Raw genomic sequence first — 17369 nt, 5'->3', positions numbered from 1 at the left:
GATACCACATCGACAGCCACGCAGTAGCTGGGGGGTATGGACCCTGCTAGAACCCCCTTCCGTAGCCACAAAAACGAGTGAAAGGCGGGTTAGGGGGTGCAAAGGGCCATGGAAAGGCCCAAGGACCTGGCTGTAGCCCTGCTGTCCTTAAAGCGCTCCAGCGCTGAATCCGCTTTGCCTTCAATGAGACAGGAGCCATTAAAGGGTATGTGCATAAGTGATGCTTGGACATTCCCAGCAAAGCCAGGCGTCCTCAACCAGGCATGGTGTCATAAAGCCACTGTGATTAACAGCTCTGCCCAGTGAGTCGGTCGTGTCTAGTCTACATCGTATTATGAATTTAGCCTCGTCTCTCCAGTCAGCAACAGCCTAGGAGAACACGGCCCGGGTCTCCTGCGGGACCATTGGCAGCACCTGTGCAACTGTATCCCATAGAGCAATAGCGACCTAATAGGGACGCGGTGTTCACGGACCTCAGTACCAGGCGTGTGGAAGAAAACATCTACTTCCCTAAAGTAGCCAGCCTCTTGGATTCCCGGTCTCCTGGTGTGGTTATGAACGCACCAGGATTTTCGTGGGAGGTGGAGAATTAAACCACCAAGCTCTTTGGAGTGGGGTGTTGTGTGAGGAGATTTGGGTCCCCTGGTGCGGGGCAGTGGCAGTGAGCAATCGTACTGTTCACAGGAGCCCCTGTGCAGGACTCGGACCAAGTCCCAAGCAGGAAGTCAGTAAGTACCTCATTAAAAGGCAGAAGTGGTTCTGATGGGAACTGAGGTCAATCAATCAATCAATCAATCAATCAATCAATCATTTGTAAAGTGCACTACATACCCGCAAGGGTCTCAAGGCGCTGGGGGGAGGGGGTGTACCCAACTCAAGGGTGACTGTCTTTCTTGTATCTGTTGGGATCCATTTGTAGATCTTGCAGACCATGTGGAGGGTGTTGAAGCAGGAGGAGGAGACGGCGTTGACTTGCTTGGTCACTGAGAGCGTTGAGTATAGGATGATTCCCAGGTTGCGTGCGTGGTCTGTGGGTGTCAAGCTGAAGTCCAGGACCTCGGCCACCCTCCTAACCACCATTGCAAAGGACGCTCCCTCGTCCGTAGCCATGGTAGGGGGAGAAAGCATGCAAGTATCTGGAGAAGCGTCCAGTCAACTTTTTTCACCCAGATCCTCACACCAGTTCAAGGTGTCATAGGACTGGTATTCTCAGGGTGCAGCGATCCCTCCTATTCCTCCCAGAGTTCTAGCCCATAAAAATAGGGCTCAGGCTCTGGCCTGGAAGGCATTGCTCCAGCTGGCTCCGGACGACACCCCCCTCTGTGTCCGAGTAGGGGAATAGAATGGGGACGGCATCACTGGTGGTCATCGAGAGCGTCAGCATTGGGACTGGCACCAGGGAAGGTTGAGGTGGCACGACCGGTGTCGGTCCGGATCAAGGAATGGATCCTAGGGGCCCTGACTGGCGCCGGAGCTCCCGGCGCAGAACCAGAAGGGACCCCTGCTGAACCATTGGGTCCAAAGGTGCACAAGTGGGAATGGACCAGCCAAATGTGAAGTACATGGCCTCAGAGAATTCTTTTAGCTGGACGGGTGTTTGCTCCAGCTCCTGGAAACTCTGTGAGGTGCTGAGACAGCCCAGGTGCTAGCTCAACCGCAGAGCCAGGTTTCAAATGTGGACACTCTCTTATTTTGTCGGTCGACAGACATGGAGAAGTCGAAGGTCTCTTCGACGACTTCTTTTTGTGGTGGTGTGGCTTACCCGAGTGACCAGACGACTTCAACTTCCACTAGAATTTCAGACTCTGTGACTGCTCGCAGGGCTTTAGTTTCAACCGGGACCTCGGTCGTTGCACATCGAGCTGCTAGGAGCTTGAGGGATTGCTTCCTCAAGGCCTTCATGTTCATGGCGCAGCAAACGGCACAGGCATTTGGGTCACGGTCAAGCTCGAAGCACCAGGGACATACAAGGTACGGGTGCATCACTGACATCGATCGGTGACACGCGCCGCAGGTCTTGAAGCTGGCCTTCATTGATGACATCCTGCCATGTCAGGAGGTAAAACCTCAAAAAGACTTAAACAAAAATCGAAAAAAGTTTCGTCTAGGTGTAGCTCTTCTCTGGATCTCAGCCGATTGGCGCAGAAAGAAAAGAACTGATGTCAGAACACCAGTCTGGAGCCTATATAGGCACCGCACATGCCACTTCAGGAGCAGATGACATCACGTGGAACCGGACAGCATCACCTACCGGCGCACCGGGGTACTGCTCACGAAAAGATTTCTGGATCCAGCCTGACGCCTGGGGTTAATTCTAAGGTAAGGAATCTTGACTAGAAGTCTCTATCGCATGTCAGGACTCCTTCAGAACAAGTAGATGGGTGGCCCTTGTCATCATGGCTCCAGTGCCAACGTCAGAGTCTATGGATGTAACGTAGTGTGGGCTCTGCGTCGGCTCGTCTCTCTGGTGGGAGCCCAGTTTGTCAAGGTTGATGATTTCTTCTCCATTCGTAAACCTCCTCTTTAGCCGTGGTCTCCATACTATGGGCAAGTCGTCGTGCCTATCAGTATTTTAAAGTCTTTTTTGGCTTGAATTGTTGACACACCGCACAATCCTGGTCCTTGTGTTCCAGTGAGAGACACGTTCCAGACCAGGGTATGATCGTTGTGCAGGTATCTGCCGTTGAACTGAGGGCACCTACGGATGGGGTCCGTTCCTCCCAGAACATTCTCCACTCCGGATGGAAGGTACCGAGTGGTCGAGTCGGTTCTTCGAAGACTTGTTACTGATGTCGCAGCGCAGGGTGAATTATCGACAACGGCGTTAGCTTCTTCGTTTAAGAAGGCCTCGAGAAAGGGCATCGAGAGTGAGCTTCGATGCACATGTCCAAACCCAATAGCTGACAAAAACAACCTGAAGATGGAACTAATGACCATGCAGCATTACCTCAAAGAGTAGTTGTCACTGGATCTCGTGATTTGACCAACTACTTCGAAGAAAAACAAGTTGTAAGTGTCAAAGTCCAACACCAGATGGCAGGAGTGTGCACAGCATGTGTATCTACAGCCACAAACGCTACGAATATGGTATTTACCCAGTAGTCACCTGGACAGAGTTTTGAGTCACAGCAGGTCTTGTGACTAACTTCTTTGAAGAAAAATAAGTTGCAAACAGTCGCTCCCATTACTAGATGCCAGGAGCATGCCGAGCATGTGCATCTACAGTCACACATTCTACTGATAATAATCTTGGTAAGCAGTCAAAATATCGAAAATAAAATATCGACCTACACTAATATCGAGTTTTAGATATCGAAGGGACAGAATATCGATGTCAATAATATCTATGGACAGAATTTCGACCCTAAGGTAAGTATTTTTATATCGATGTTAGTAATATCGAAGTTAGTAATATCGATATCAAATATATCAATGTTACTAATATTGATGTTACTAATATCGATATTTATATTATTGTTATGTATTTTATTATGTATTTAATATGCATGTGTTATATGTTTTTTGTTTAGTGTTTTACTGGTTTTAAAATATATGTATACAATTTTTATATGTTAATAATGTTTTTTTAAGTCAATTTTGTGTTTTAGTACTGTAGCGGGTTGTGGGTTTATAGGGGAATAGGGTGGGAAGTAATTTAATTATATGAAATTAATTATACATTTTTAGGAATTATAAATTAATTTTAATTAATTTTTGCGCTTAAGTTCTGTAGCGGGTTGTGGGTTTATAGGGGAATAGGGTGGAAAGTAATTTAATTGTAATTAAGTAATAATTTATTTTCATTTATTGGTTTTGATAATTATATTATTATTAATTAAGTATTAATTGGTAATTAATTTTTATTAATTGGTAATTAGTTTTTATTAATTGATTAATTGATAATTATGTTAAGTGTATTATTTTATTATTGGAGTGTGTTGTGCGTTTATAGGGGAATAGTCTTGGAAGTAATTGAAATCTTATTAAGTAATTATTAAATTTGTTGTTGGGTGTTGATAATCAATTAATTGGACATTAATTATTAATTGGTAAATATTTTAAATTATAAAATGTTGGTTATGAAAAATAATTTGTTGTTGATCAATCATTAATTGTGAATTAAATATTATGTATTGATATTTCTAATTAATATATTAATAAGTAATTATTAATTGGTAATTAATGTTTCATTATTATTTTGTGGTATAATTTTTAATTGTTCAATATTTTTTAATTGGTAATTACTTTTTAATAATTCATATGTTTTTGGTTATGAAAAATATTTTATTGTTTAATATTTATTATTTGGTAATAGTAATTATTTTTTATTGGAATCTAATATTAATTTATTGTTGATTAATTATTAATTTGTAGTTATGTTTGTAATAATTATTTATTGGTATTTGTAAATAATTTTGAGTTATTTAATAATTAAATCACTAATTATTTTAAATATTTATTTTATTTATAAGTATGTTATTTTTAACTTCTACGCTATACAACACTTTCCCTACTGTTGCACTCTCTGGAGTTGGAATAGTAATGTTTATCCCTACGCTATCCAGCACTTTCTGTACTGTTGCACTCTGTGGAGTTGTAATAATAATTTTGACCCTTACACTATCCAACACTTTCCCTACTGTTGCACTCTGTGGAGTTGGAATAGTAATTTTTACCCCTACGCTATCCAATACTTTCCCTACTGTTGCACTCTCTGGAGTGGGAATAGTAATTTTTACCCCTTCGCTATCCAACACTTTCCCTACTGTTGCACTCTCTGGAGTTGGAATAGTAATTTTTACCCCTACGCTATCCAACACTTTCCCTACTGTTGGACTCTCTGGAGTGGGAATAGTAATTTTTACCCCTACGCTATCCAACACTTTCCCTACTGTTGCACTCTCTGGAGTTGGAATAGTAATTTTTACCCCTACGCTATCCAACACTTTCCCTAATGTTGCACTCTCTGGAGTGGGAATAGTAATTTTTACCCCTACGCTATCCAACACTTTCTCTACTGTTGCACTCTCTGGAGTTGGAATAGTAATTTTTACCCCTACGCTATCCAACACTTTCCCTATTGTTGCACTGTCTGGAGTGGGAATTTGTACCCCTACGCTATCCAACACTTTCCCTACTGTTACACTCTCTCGAGTGGGAATAGTAATTTTACCCCTACGCTATCCAACACTTTCCCTACTGTTGCACTCTCTGGAGTTGGAATAGTAATTTTTACCCCTACGCTATCCAACACTTTCCCTAATGTTGCACTCTCTGGAGTGGGAATAGTAATTTTTACCCCTATGCTATCCAACACTTTCTCTACTGTTGCACTCTCTGGAGTTGGAATAGTAATTTTTCCCCCTACGCTATCCAACATTTTCCTTACTGTTGTTTTTGTTGGAGCTGGAGTAGTAGTTTTATTGTCTGTGCTATTTAATATTTTTTGTATTATTTTAGCTAATGTAATATATAATTAATTTTAACAATATTCAATTTTTTAAATGTGTTATATATAATTATTTAATTTTTATTCATGTTATTGTTTTATGTGTATGATGTATTTGTAATTTATAATAATTTTTTATAATTTATAAGTTATTAAAACAATTATTAAAACTGATTAAGTATATATATTATATGTATATGTTTAATTAATGTTTTATTAAATTATATATATTAATTATTAATTTTAAACATTATAAAATATATTTAATTATGTTTATTTTATTTATAAGTATTATTTGGTTTATTTTACATTTTTTTTAAACTAAAAAATACCCTATATTTTTTTAAACTATTTTTTTGACATTCTATATTTTATTTTCGATATTTTTGTACTTACCATGTTGTAGATAGGATGTCGATATTCTTGACATCGATATTTTTGCTCCGATATTTTTGTAGGTCGATTTTTTGACCTTCGATATTTTGTCAGTGATCCAATAATCTTCCATGGTTAAGCTTTCTAAAGTGTCAAAATATTTGTACAGCTCCTCAGTAGTGACAAATGCGTGCTGGGAGCTCCGATGTGAATCACTCTCAGACTGTCAGCCTGGTGCTAGGGCCCTACGGATCTCTTTAAAAGTATGGCATCATTTTGACATGGGAGCATCAGGTTCTGAGTAATGAGATAACATTTCTGCAATACCTAATGTTTTACAAAGTGGCTGAACAAGCTGCGCTGATATCCTGTTATTTTGTTCCGTTGTCCTACTACAATGTGAAATCTGGATGCTTCCAGATAAGATAACATGTGTATTTGTAAGGTGCACGTTCACCTGGAGGTATCTTGGCGCTGAATAACAGATGTTTTACCCAACTCCATGGTACTCATTTTATCGACCTCAGATGGATGAACGGCTGTGTGAACCCGCCGGGATTTGAACTTGTGACCATGAGGTCGAACACAGGCCCCTGCAGTGGACGCATTAGTCCACTGAACCACCAGACTCAGCTGAAAACATTGCAAACATTAGAAAATTAAGATTGTGTTAAGTGTAGAATTTCTGAAGTGATTTAATTCCAATCAAATTTCCCTATTCTTGTGTTTTCAAAAAACTTGTGCTACTTCATGAACACTTTCTAAGAAAGTTCAGTAATCTATGGTGAAGCAGTCACAACCAAATTTTAAATTACTTTTATTATTTGTAAAGGGAATGTGCTGTGTTATTCATCTATTACAATTAAAAATGTAATTCAAAAAATGATTGTGTCACAGATCTTCCATTTTGGAACCATGATATTCTTAGCTTGTCTTAAGTGCCAGTTGTCAAAAGAAGATAATAAGCTGTATATCCCAGAAATCTAGGAGAAGATAATAGGTGTGGGGTAAAAAAAAGAACTTGAATGTGGTTTTGGGCTCACCTGAATGTGAGTATTCTCTGTGGAGCCACCTTTCTGCTGATGCTGGTGGGAGGCAGTCATCTCAGCCATTCGCTTCTCCATCTGCTCCAGGCGCTCCAGAATGGACATCCTGAACTGGTTGTCTACAGGACAGACAAAGCAGCTGGCGTTAGCATGGCCTGTGCTGTCAATTCATCATTAACACTTGATGAAGCGCACGGCTGCTTCAAACAGCCCCCGGCACGGAAGCAGACAATGTAAGGCAAACCTTGCTGTGGGACCAGTACAAAGGCAAATACCATCCAATACACGAATGAAAATGAGACTCACTTAGAAGCACCTTTAGGAGCCTAACGGAGGAACCGTAATCTGCGTGATATTTTGGTACATATCGGACCTTTTTCAAACAGTAATTCACGACAGACCACCATCACTGGCCTACCAGTCATCTTAGGCAACCACAAATGTGGGTCTTGCCATGCCTGTGACACTGCTATTGTCACTGAATCTCTTTTGTATCAGGGACACAATATAAAACTAAGAGATCTCAGAAATTGTAGGAGTCAAAACATCATATATATGTTGACATGTCCGTGTAAGCTGGCATACATTGGGGAGACATCGCGCTAGTTCCGTAAAAGATATAGCAAACACAAATCAGATATTCGGACAAGTAAGATTACAGCTCCGCTTGTCCAACATTGTTTGGACAATCATCATTCAGAGAAGGACATCATGTGGTGTATTTTGGAAAAAATTAGAAGCCAAGCAGGCACACCTATTGACATCACTCGTAAAAGAAGAGAAACCTTTTGGATTTTTACCTTGGATAGTATCAAACATGGACTGAATGAGGGTATTCAGTGGAATGTCACTAGACCTTGGTAAACATTATCCATGAGGGCTGTATGGGAGGTGTATTTGCAGGGATTTTCATTGGCTTTACTTGTATCATATGATCTACAAGAGATTTGAGCTATTCTATTTGCTGTACCTCTTGGTAGACTATCTTTATTCCTCATTGTAGGGATATATAGAATCAGTCCCTATGAGAAATAAGGTACTCAAAATATAGTAGTTTGCTATTGGTTTGGAAATCACTGTATTATACTGCTGTTTATTAATATTTATAATATCTGTCCTCTCAGGCATTACTCACATCACTTATTTTAGGGAAACATCGTTTACAACGCGGGGATTACATCGCGATGCCATTACATCGCGGTTTTTACAACGCAAGTCGTTACAACGACTTGCGCTAGATGGCGCTCTAGGACAAGGAATAGTATAATTTACTATCCAACACCTTCCCTACTGTACGTAGACTGGAGTTGGAGTAGTAAATTATACTACTCCTAAGTCCAGCGCCCTCCAACGCAAGTCGTTGTAACGACTTGCGTTTTCAAAACCGCGATGTAATGTACCGCGATGTAAATGTATGCGTTGTAACGTCATACATCCCTTATTTTATGATAATGCTCCCCATAACTGGGTAACAATCCGTGTTTGCCTGTATACCATGTGAGTGCACGCTATTGTGATCTTATTTTTGAACCCTCAATAAGTACCATTTCGGGGTGGGGTTATGTGTAAAGGCCTCGCTTTGCAAGTATATTGATCCTGTTTTTAGGAGCTATAGTAGCCGTAACATTCTGGCGTGAAATTACGGGAGCTATCAGCACGCTAGAACATCATCAGTCTATACCGACATTATTTTTGTTTCAAGTCCTTCTGTACATTAATCGGGTATAGAAGGCTCACTAAGTTGAATTTATTTTCAAGCCCTTTGGTAATAACCATTTCACGAGATCGCTATTTGCAAGGGTTTCCCTTTGCAAAAATATTGAGTCGATTGTTATGCGATGAAGCAGCTGACATTGGACAGGAAAGAGGAGGGGTGCAGCAGCCAGGACGACTGACTCCTGACTCCGGACCACGGAGTTCACGGTTCGATCCCCGGCGCCGGAGGCAGATTAGCTCAGCACCACGTGACTCTGGCTTGCTTAATCTTCCCGACGGCCCCCAGCGCCTTGAGACCCTTACGGGTGATTGTTCATGCATTACAAAATGTGGATTACATATTCAGGCGTGCGATTGCGGCAGTAACTAATGTGTAAGGTCATCAGCTAACAATATTTCCTGTGTATCACTCAACTAAAGATGGTGCGAATCGAACAACCTACATATGCATGGATCTACCTCCTGGGGTAAGCCTAAACTATGTCAAATATTGAAAACCTATTTCTGAAATGGCAAAATAGTGATATGGAAACAATCCACAATTTCGATATCTCATGGAGAGTTTTTTTTTTAATAACAAACGGGTTCAAACCTGAATATCCTTTACCACTCTTTTGCCGCTCTTCCCTTTTCATGGTTGCGCTTGATAGCACAGCTGTCGCCAGACAATTATGTGAGCACCACCAGAGAGGGGTTTTGGCTTCGCCCACATGTTCGGAGCCATGTGTACATGTTTTGATTGGGCAGAGGGTGAGTGTTTCCACAAAAAATGTACGTGCCCACCACACAGCTATGGTTATTTTGTTTACTTATCCAGCTGCCTGAGCTTGAACTTACAGGGGCACACACATGACATTGCAATGCTATTAAAGGTGTCTTATACCAAGATAATTTATGGTGTTATTATCTGGCAGCAGCACATATGGGAGGAGAGCAGTCATTAACCCATGTAGATGTTGCCCTCTGGCCTGACGGCATTACTGTCACCTGACCTTTCAACCTACACCAATAATGTTCTACAGTTCTTTGCTGCCACACAAATACATATCCATTCCCATGCTGCTTATTTGTAATTCTTCACATTACCTTAAAACATTCCTTTGAAGTCAGACCTATTGGCATTGCCAATGCTTGGTTTTTCATTTGGCACTAAGTGCCAGTACTACATACCCATCCGGGTATTGCCCTTATAGGCCCAGATGTACAAAGACTTTCAGCAATTACTCGATTCAGTGAATCAGAGGGTTTTCAAAAGTTAAAACCGTTTTTCAAATGTACTTAACCAACTTAGTCCACTTTCTCTTGAAGTCTCGCAGCCCCGGGGAATGCAGGGCATCTCCTCCTGCAAGGCTAAGCAAACAAATGTCCTCTCTCAGCAGGCAGACAGGCTTCTATGCAGTCAGGCAGACCTTTAGCAGAAAATGCAGACTGCTGGTGATGTCCCCTCACCTCTGGCAGGCTGAACGTCAAGCAGAGACCAGCCCTGGTCACACAATAGCAGTTCGAGCACTCTCTTTAATGGGTTGAAGGACTAGAAACAAAGTGGTGTAGTTTAGGTCCCACTTTTACCCACATTTTCTAGACAGGAGATGTGATCCTGTAGGAAAGTGCCCCTTTTTCACATGGTCACCCTCACTTTTTGCCTATTATTTGATGCAATTTTGACTGGAAGTGCATTGGGTTCCTGCTAACAAGGTCAGCAGTATCTTTCCCAAAACTGTACAGTTTTTTCCCCAATTGCCAACACGTTTAACACTCCCTGTAAGTCCCTAGTAAATGGTACCCCCCAGTACCTAGAGCAAGGATGTTAAAGAGGGTCCCTAAGGGCTGCAGCATGTATTGTGCCACCCAAAAGGATCCCTCACCAAACACAAACAGACTACCACTACAGGCTGTGTGTCTTGGTGCAGACAAAAGTGAAAACACAACATAGCACACTGCCGTGTGTGCCATGTCTCGTGTCACTGCAAGTCATATAGGTAAGTCACCCCTACAGCATGCCTTACAGCCCTAAGGCAGGGTGCACTATACTACAAATGTATGTGAATCAGACTTTCCCCAAAGGTGAGGGGATGCCAAAAATTAGTAGTCAGAGAGGCGTGTTCACCCTCAGGCTAATTTCACCCATAAGGTGGGATAAACTGATGTGGACACAAACATTCAGAGTCTCCTATCTTAGTGATAGCAGAATTAGGAACTCTGGAACAGGGTTATGCCCACTTCCCACAGCAACTGGTCATATAGGAGGTGCAGTGACCCCATGGGTAGGTAGCCCATTGGCTACAAGCCTACACACCCCCAACATCCCAAAATCTAGTATTATGGGGAGCTCCTGGCAAGAGGAAATCAGATCTGGATAACTTGAAAAAAAAGAAGGACCTTGAAAAGCGACAAAAACAGAGGAGCTTCAACTAACTTGGTGTCAACCCTGCCAGCCCGCCTGATGCCCTCTGGAATTGTGCTAATGTCAACTCGTCCTGAACCTGAGCTGCTGTACCTCCAAAATCCTGGAAGAACTGTCAGACCTTCACAAAAGCCCCAGGAACTCCAATGGAGTAGCACAGTTGCTACCCTGCAGGCACCCCTAGAGACCTGTGAGAACTCCAGACCGCCAGAACCCAACACCAGAAAACACCACTGCACCCGAGCCAACCAGCCCTCCAGAGATAAAGCCCACCTTGGGTTTTCCAACTTGGACTTCCTGACATAGCCTACAGCCTCTTTGTGCAGGCACCCCTCCTCTGGTGATAAGACCCGACGCCTCAGAACACCTCTGCACTCGGCCGCCCGATTACATACCTCCCCATTGATGACCAGTTCTGCAGGGTCATGGCTGTCTCAGTTCTTAATGCTGTCTCCCAAGTTATAGCACCCTAGGAGAGGAACATTTTGCAGTTACAGGCACGACGCCAGAAACTACTTGGGCAGAGGGAAGGACTCTTCTGGGCCGCCAGACGCCCTACCACCACGGCAGACGGCGGCATACAATCCCGATGGTAAGTGCAAGCTTTCTGACGACCCGAGGTCGATCTCAATGCTTTCATGTACCTCAAACAAGCCTTTATGGACTCTCAGCCCCCTCGCTACGATTTTCAGGTCCCTCGGGGAATTCACAGCTATCTCCTCCCCTACTGAACAAGGAGATGGGGATGACTCTCCTAACACCTCTGACGGGGATAGGCTCCTTAGCAGGACCTGGCGCCCAGGGAACAGTCCCTTTCCATGCCCTGAGCTCACCGCAGACACTGGTACCCAAGCACCTAACTCTGAAATGTTAGAGCCAGACAACCTGTTGCATCTGCATTCTGTGGAATGATGTCTAGCGCCCTAAGTACCCTCTTACAGTGCAGGCACGTAAAGGAAACCCCTTCATAAGAACTTAGGAGTTGCCTCCGTAATGAATGCCCTAGACCATCTCTGGAGGGTAAGGCTGCCCTAACGCCCAAAATATATACAACAATGGCCACGTTCCTGGCAAAGTTTGTTCCTCACCCCAAAAAGGGTATTGATAGGTCCTGGCGTTCTTGCCAGGACAAGCTCAAGCTTCTCGATATGGTGGGCCGTCTGGCCAAACTTATGGACCTGGCGGATGATGCTAAGGCATCTGGGTCTTTAGTTTCCTCTGAGGTCTTATCTAGCTGTGTGCAACGAGTGATAATGTTTCTCGGGAAATCCAATTGTGCAAACTCAACTGAGTGGCGCAGGTCACCCTAATCAAAATCGACCTGAAGATAGGGGAGCTGTCTACATCTGAAGCAGGTCCATTGGCCCAGGGCAACCTCTTAGAAGACCCATTAATTCGAGAATTGGGCAAGTTTGTTAATATTATTAATTCATTAGACAAGTCCTAGAAATCAATAAAAAGTACCTTCACTCCCCGTGTTTTTGCCAATGACGGTGGTGGCAGGGAGTGCTCGGCCGGCCGCGCTTACCATCAAGCTTCTACCAGGGGAACGGACTCACGCCATGGGTAGTAGCAGGATTTGTTGAAGTTTCAAAACTTCTACCATACAGATCCTACCTCTGATGTCAGGGTGCCGGAGACAAGGGTGCCTACAACAATTCCCAAGGTGAGTGTAGAGGGGTTAATACTAGGGGGCCGTTTGGTGCACTTTTTGCCGAACCGGGAGGCTCTATCATCAGAAGCGTGGGTCCTCTAAACTGTGCGATGTTTTCAAATAGAATTCTATTGTGTTCCCCCCCAACCGCACAAACCCCAACTACTGGTATTATCACAGGAACAGTCCGAAATGGTGGTGCAGGAGATCGACCAACTCTTGAAAAAGGGTGCACTTGTCACCACTACACCGCACCCCAACGAGTTTCTCAGCAACCTTTTCCTGGTGGAAAAGTTAGATGGCGGACAACATCTGTTTTTCCTCAGGGGTAGAATCTTCTAAACAGGAGTGGAGTTTGAAAACGACGGCTGTGTTCGCAGGAAGGAGGGAGATAGTAAGACTTCACATATGATTATGGGAACGTGCAGCATCTTGATTGGAGGAACTTTTTTTCCCCATGGACTCATGGGAAATGCAGTTTTTTGTTAATATCATAGATTGTTGAAATGGCTACTGGTCAATAAAAGTGAAGGAAGATAAAGGCTAATACTCGCCTCAGTGTCCTTAATAGAACTGAAACCTTTCTGTTACAATAGCTAGGAAGCTTCACATTCTGAGCCACTATCCCTAAACCTACTCCATATTTGAATTCCATTTCGAACTGCTTAAGGACTTAATGTTCACTTTCATCAATTGAAACAAGCATTGGCATAGCCAATAGGCCTCACCTTTGGGACCTTACAAGTGTTTAGTTATCCAGCACAATATCCTTGGTGCAACAACATCAACTGTTGCATGGCTAAACACTTCTAAGGTCCCAAAGGCGAGACCTATTGGCTATGCCAATGCTTGTTTAATAGAAAAGGGATCGCAAGGATTGAACGGATCGAAACTAATAAAATATATTGATGCACAAACTGTCGTAGCTTGGAAAAAGCCCCAGGCCTGCACATCACTGAGAGGCGAAACATATCTTAACAGCATATGGCAAAAATAAAGCAAAAGAACTAATGTGAGGCGGCCAATACACATGAATTAATAAGCCAAACCAATATAGTGAATGCACTGTAGAATTCAGCAAGCGTGACGTAGTCAGAAAAAGGTAATTAAGAGTTCTAAAACTGACAGAAATTTGTTCGGCCCAACCAAAATGGCATCAGGGAGAGGGCTGGTAAAAATGCAACTATTCGCCCCTCAACCAACCTCCATTACCCGCTGAATATTGATAGAAGTTCGAACTACAGATTAGAAACTGGAGGCCGCCAAGAGTTCAGCCATGCACAGACAGTAGATACTCCCCTGCCCAGTACTTAGTTGTGCACAATAAAAGACACAGAAGTGAAGCTCAAAGTTTTCATGACAAATTTCCCAAAGCTGAAACAGGATGAGGATTTCTTGAAGAACAAGGTGATATGCTGGATTAGGCAATGTCGCCAATGTCTATCCATTGTAAGATCCAACATAGTCATGGCGAGCGGCTTCCGAGCACTGACCCCAGGAAGAACCCACACCTGCTGCAAGGCCGCCCCGAGGCGCACCCACGGCCCCTTCACCTGCCGGAACTGCAGCTTCTCCTGCCTCGAAAGCGCCAAGACACCTGCCGCGACAGAACCCAACCAGCTTAGTTGCATCCTGTTCAACACCCACTCCGCACACAAACACGCCGTCAAACTCTGGGACCTACTCGACACCACATCAACGGACATCGCCTTTCTGACCAAAACTTGGATGAACGAAACCTCCTCACCAGACATCGCCATAGCCATCTCAGTCGGGTACAAGATCACCCGCAGAGACCGCACCAACAGGGCCGTAGGAGGAATCGCCATCGTCCACAAAAACACCATCAGGGTCTCAACAAACACCAACGACACCCTCAGCACCGCCGAACACATGCATTTCCAGATCCACAAGGACCCCAAGACCACCCTAAGAGGCACCCTCGTCTACAGACCACCAGGACCCCGGCCTCAATTCTGCGACTCCATTGCCGACCTCATCAGCACGCACACGCGCTGACCTCCACCAACTACATCCTCCTCGGAGACCTGAACTATCACCTGGAGAACAACAACGACAGCAACTCCTCCACCCTGATCGACAATCTCGCCAACCTCGGACAGAAACAACTCGTCACGACGCCGACCCACATCGCCGGCCACACGCTAGATGCCATCTTCTCCTCAAGCCCTCACGTCACCTTCAGCCACGTCGCCGAACTCACCTGGACAGACCACCACTGCATCCACTTCTCCTTCCGGAAACCCCTCACACACCACCGCACTCTACAGACCCCCCCGCCACTGCTGGGGCAAAGTCGTCCAAGAACAACTACAGACAAGCTTTGCACTCGACCCTCCGACGAACCCCAACAACCCCGATGAAGGTGCACTCACCCTCGAACGCTGGATGAACGACTGCGCCAACACCGTCGCCCCGCTGAAAAACCCCATCAGCAGAGACACCAGCAGAAGTGTCAGCTGGTTCACCCCGGAACTCCTCGACTGAAAACGCACCTTACGGAAACTGGAAAACATATGGCACAGAGACAAGACGCCGGACAGCCGCGCTGCCCACAAAGACGCCATCCGCAACCACCACCACCTCATCAGGACCGCCAAAAGGACCTCCTTCACAGACCGCCTTGACAACAACGCACACAACAGCAAGGAGCTCTTCAACATCGTGAAGGAACTCTCCAACCCCAGCTCCAACGCCAACGACATCCCACCCTCGCAAGCCCTGTGCGACTCCCTCACCACCTTCTTCCACTGGAAAATCACCGACATCCACGACAGCTTCAGACCCCGGACGGCCCCTGCCGACCACACCGCACCCCACCGTCCACGACACCCTGACAACCTGGGCCAACCTGAGCATCGAGGACACAATCAAGACCATGGGAACAATCCACTCCGGATCCCTGTCCGACCCTCTTCCGCACCACATCTTCAACCAAGCCAGCAACTCCATCGCACCCCACCTGCACTAAATCATCAACCTCTCCTTCGAGACCGCCACCTTCCCTGAGAACTGGAAGCACGCAGAGAACAACGCCCTAATGAAGAAACCCAAGGCGGATCCGAGCGACCTCAAGAACTTCCGGCCCATCTCCCTGCTTCCGTTCCCAGCAAAGGTCATCAAGAAGATAGTAAACACCCAGCTCACCCGTCACCTCGAAGACAACAACATCCTGGACCCGTCCCAATCAGGATTCCGCAGCAACCACAGCACCGAGACCGCCGTCATCGCCGCCACAGACGACATCAGGATCCTGCTAGACAACGGCGAGATGACGGCCCTCATCCTCCTAGACCTCTCCGCCGCCTTCGACACCGTCTGCCACCGCACTCTACGCACACGCCTCCACGACGCCGGGATCCAAGAGAAGGCCCTGGACTGGACCTCCTCCTTCCTCTCCGGCAGAAATGAGAGAGTCCGCCTCACCCCGTTCCGATCCGATGCCTCCAAGATCATCTGCGGCATCCCTCAAGGATCTTCCCTCAGCCCGACGCTGTTCAACGTCTACATGGCTCCACTAGCACGCATCGCCCGACAACACGACCTCAACATAATCTCCTACGCCGACGACACTCAGCTGATCCTCTCCCTCACCAAGGACCCCCTCACCCCCAAATCCAACCTCCACCAGGGAATGAAGGCAGTCGCAGACTGGATGGAGGACAGCCGCCTCAAACTGAACACAGACAAGACGGAAATCCTCCTCCTCGGGTCCAACCCCTCCGCTTGGGACGACTCTTGGTGGCCCACGTCAATGGGGTCCCCCCCAGCCCCCACCGACCACGCACGCAACCTGGGAGTCATCCTAGACTCGAAACTCTCCATGGCCAAACAAGTCAACGCAGTCTCCTTCACCTGCTTCAACACCCTCCGCATGCTCCGCAAGATCTACGGATGGATCCCGACAAACACGAGGAAAACAGTCACCCAGGCCCTAGTCAGCAGCAAGCTCGACTACGGAAACGCCCTCTACGCCGGAGCCTCGTCCAAGCTCATCAACAGACTACACAGAATCCAGAACGCCTCTGCACGCCTGATCCTCGACGTCCCGCGACACGACCACATCACCCCCCACCTGAGGGATCTGCACTGGCTCCCAGTCGACAAAAGAATCTCCTTCAAGCTCCTGATCCACCCACACAAGGCACTCCACAAAACCGGCCCTGTCTATCTCAACAGTCGACTCTCCTTCTACGTACCCAACAGGAAACTCCGCTCCGATGACCAGGCCCTGGCCACAGTCCCACGCATCCGGAGAACTACTTCCGGAGGCAGATCCTTCTCCCACCACGCCGCCAAGACCTGGAACTCCCTCCCCCTCTACCTGCGACAAACCGAAGACCTGCTGACCTTCAGGAGACAACTCAAGACCTGGCTCTTCGCCAATAGCAGCATCTCCCCCCCCCCCCCCCCAGCGCCTTGAAACCCTCACGGGTATGTAGTGCGCTTTACAAATTATTGATTGATTGATGGGAATTTAGATGATATATTGTGAGTATTGGGGTCAATCCCACTGCTGATGGCCTGATAGATTTGAACTTTCGCTCTCACTCATTCATGGAGCCCAGGATAAGATTCAGGCCGAATACGACCAATACTGAGAAGAACTATTCCCATGGAATACTGTTGGAGTCGAGATTTCCACTCATGTTCCGCAGGCTGCTGGCAATCTGGGATCTGTAGCTTGACTGACAAGATAGGTTA

The 17369-nt window shown here is 45.7% G+C and overlaps 1 protein-coding gene across 4 annotated transcripts in view; it reads right to left on the bottom strand.

Annotated features, from left to right (window-relative positions):
- CAMTA2 (calmodulin binding transcription activator 2) overlaps positions 1-17369 on the bottom strand; it is a 1245102-nt gene that overhangs the window by 508853 nt on the left and 718880 nt on the right. For all 4 annotated transcript variants that reach the window (XM_085638475.1, XM_085638477.1, XM_085638474.1 and 1 more), the window contains exon 12: positions 6868-6989. In XM_085638475.1, the coding sequence (XP_085494601.1) occupies positions 6868-6989 (122 nt within the window). The remainder of the gene's footprint in view (positions 1-6867; positions 6990-17369) is intronic.

The sequence above is a fragment of the Triturus cristatus genome, chromosome 12, assembly GCF_964204655.1.
Source record: "Triturus cristatus chromosome 12, aTriCri1.1, whole genome shotgun sequence".
Taxonomy (NCBI): Eukaryota; Metazoa; Chordata; class Amphibia; order Caudata; family Salamandridae; genus Triturus; species Triturus cristatus.
The sequence above is the reverse complement of the archived record's forward strand: the minus strand, read 5'-3'. Positions and strand labels throughout refer to the sequence as shown.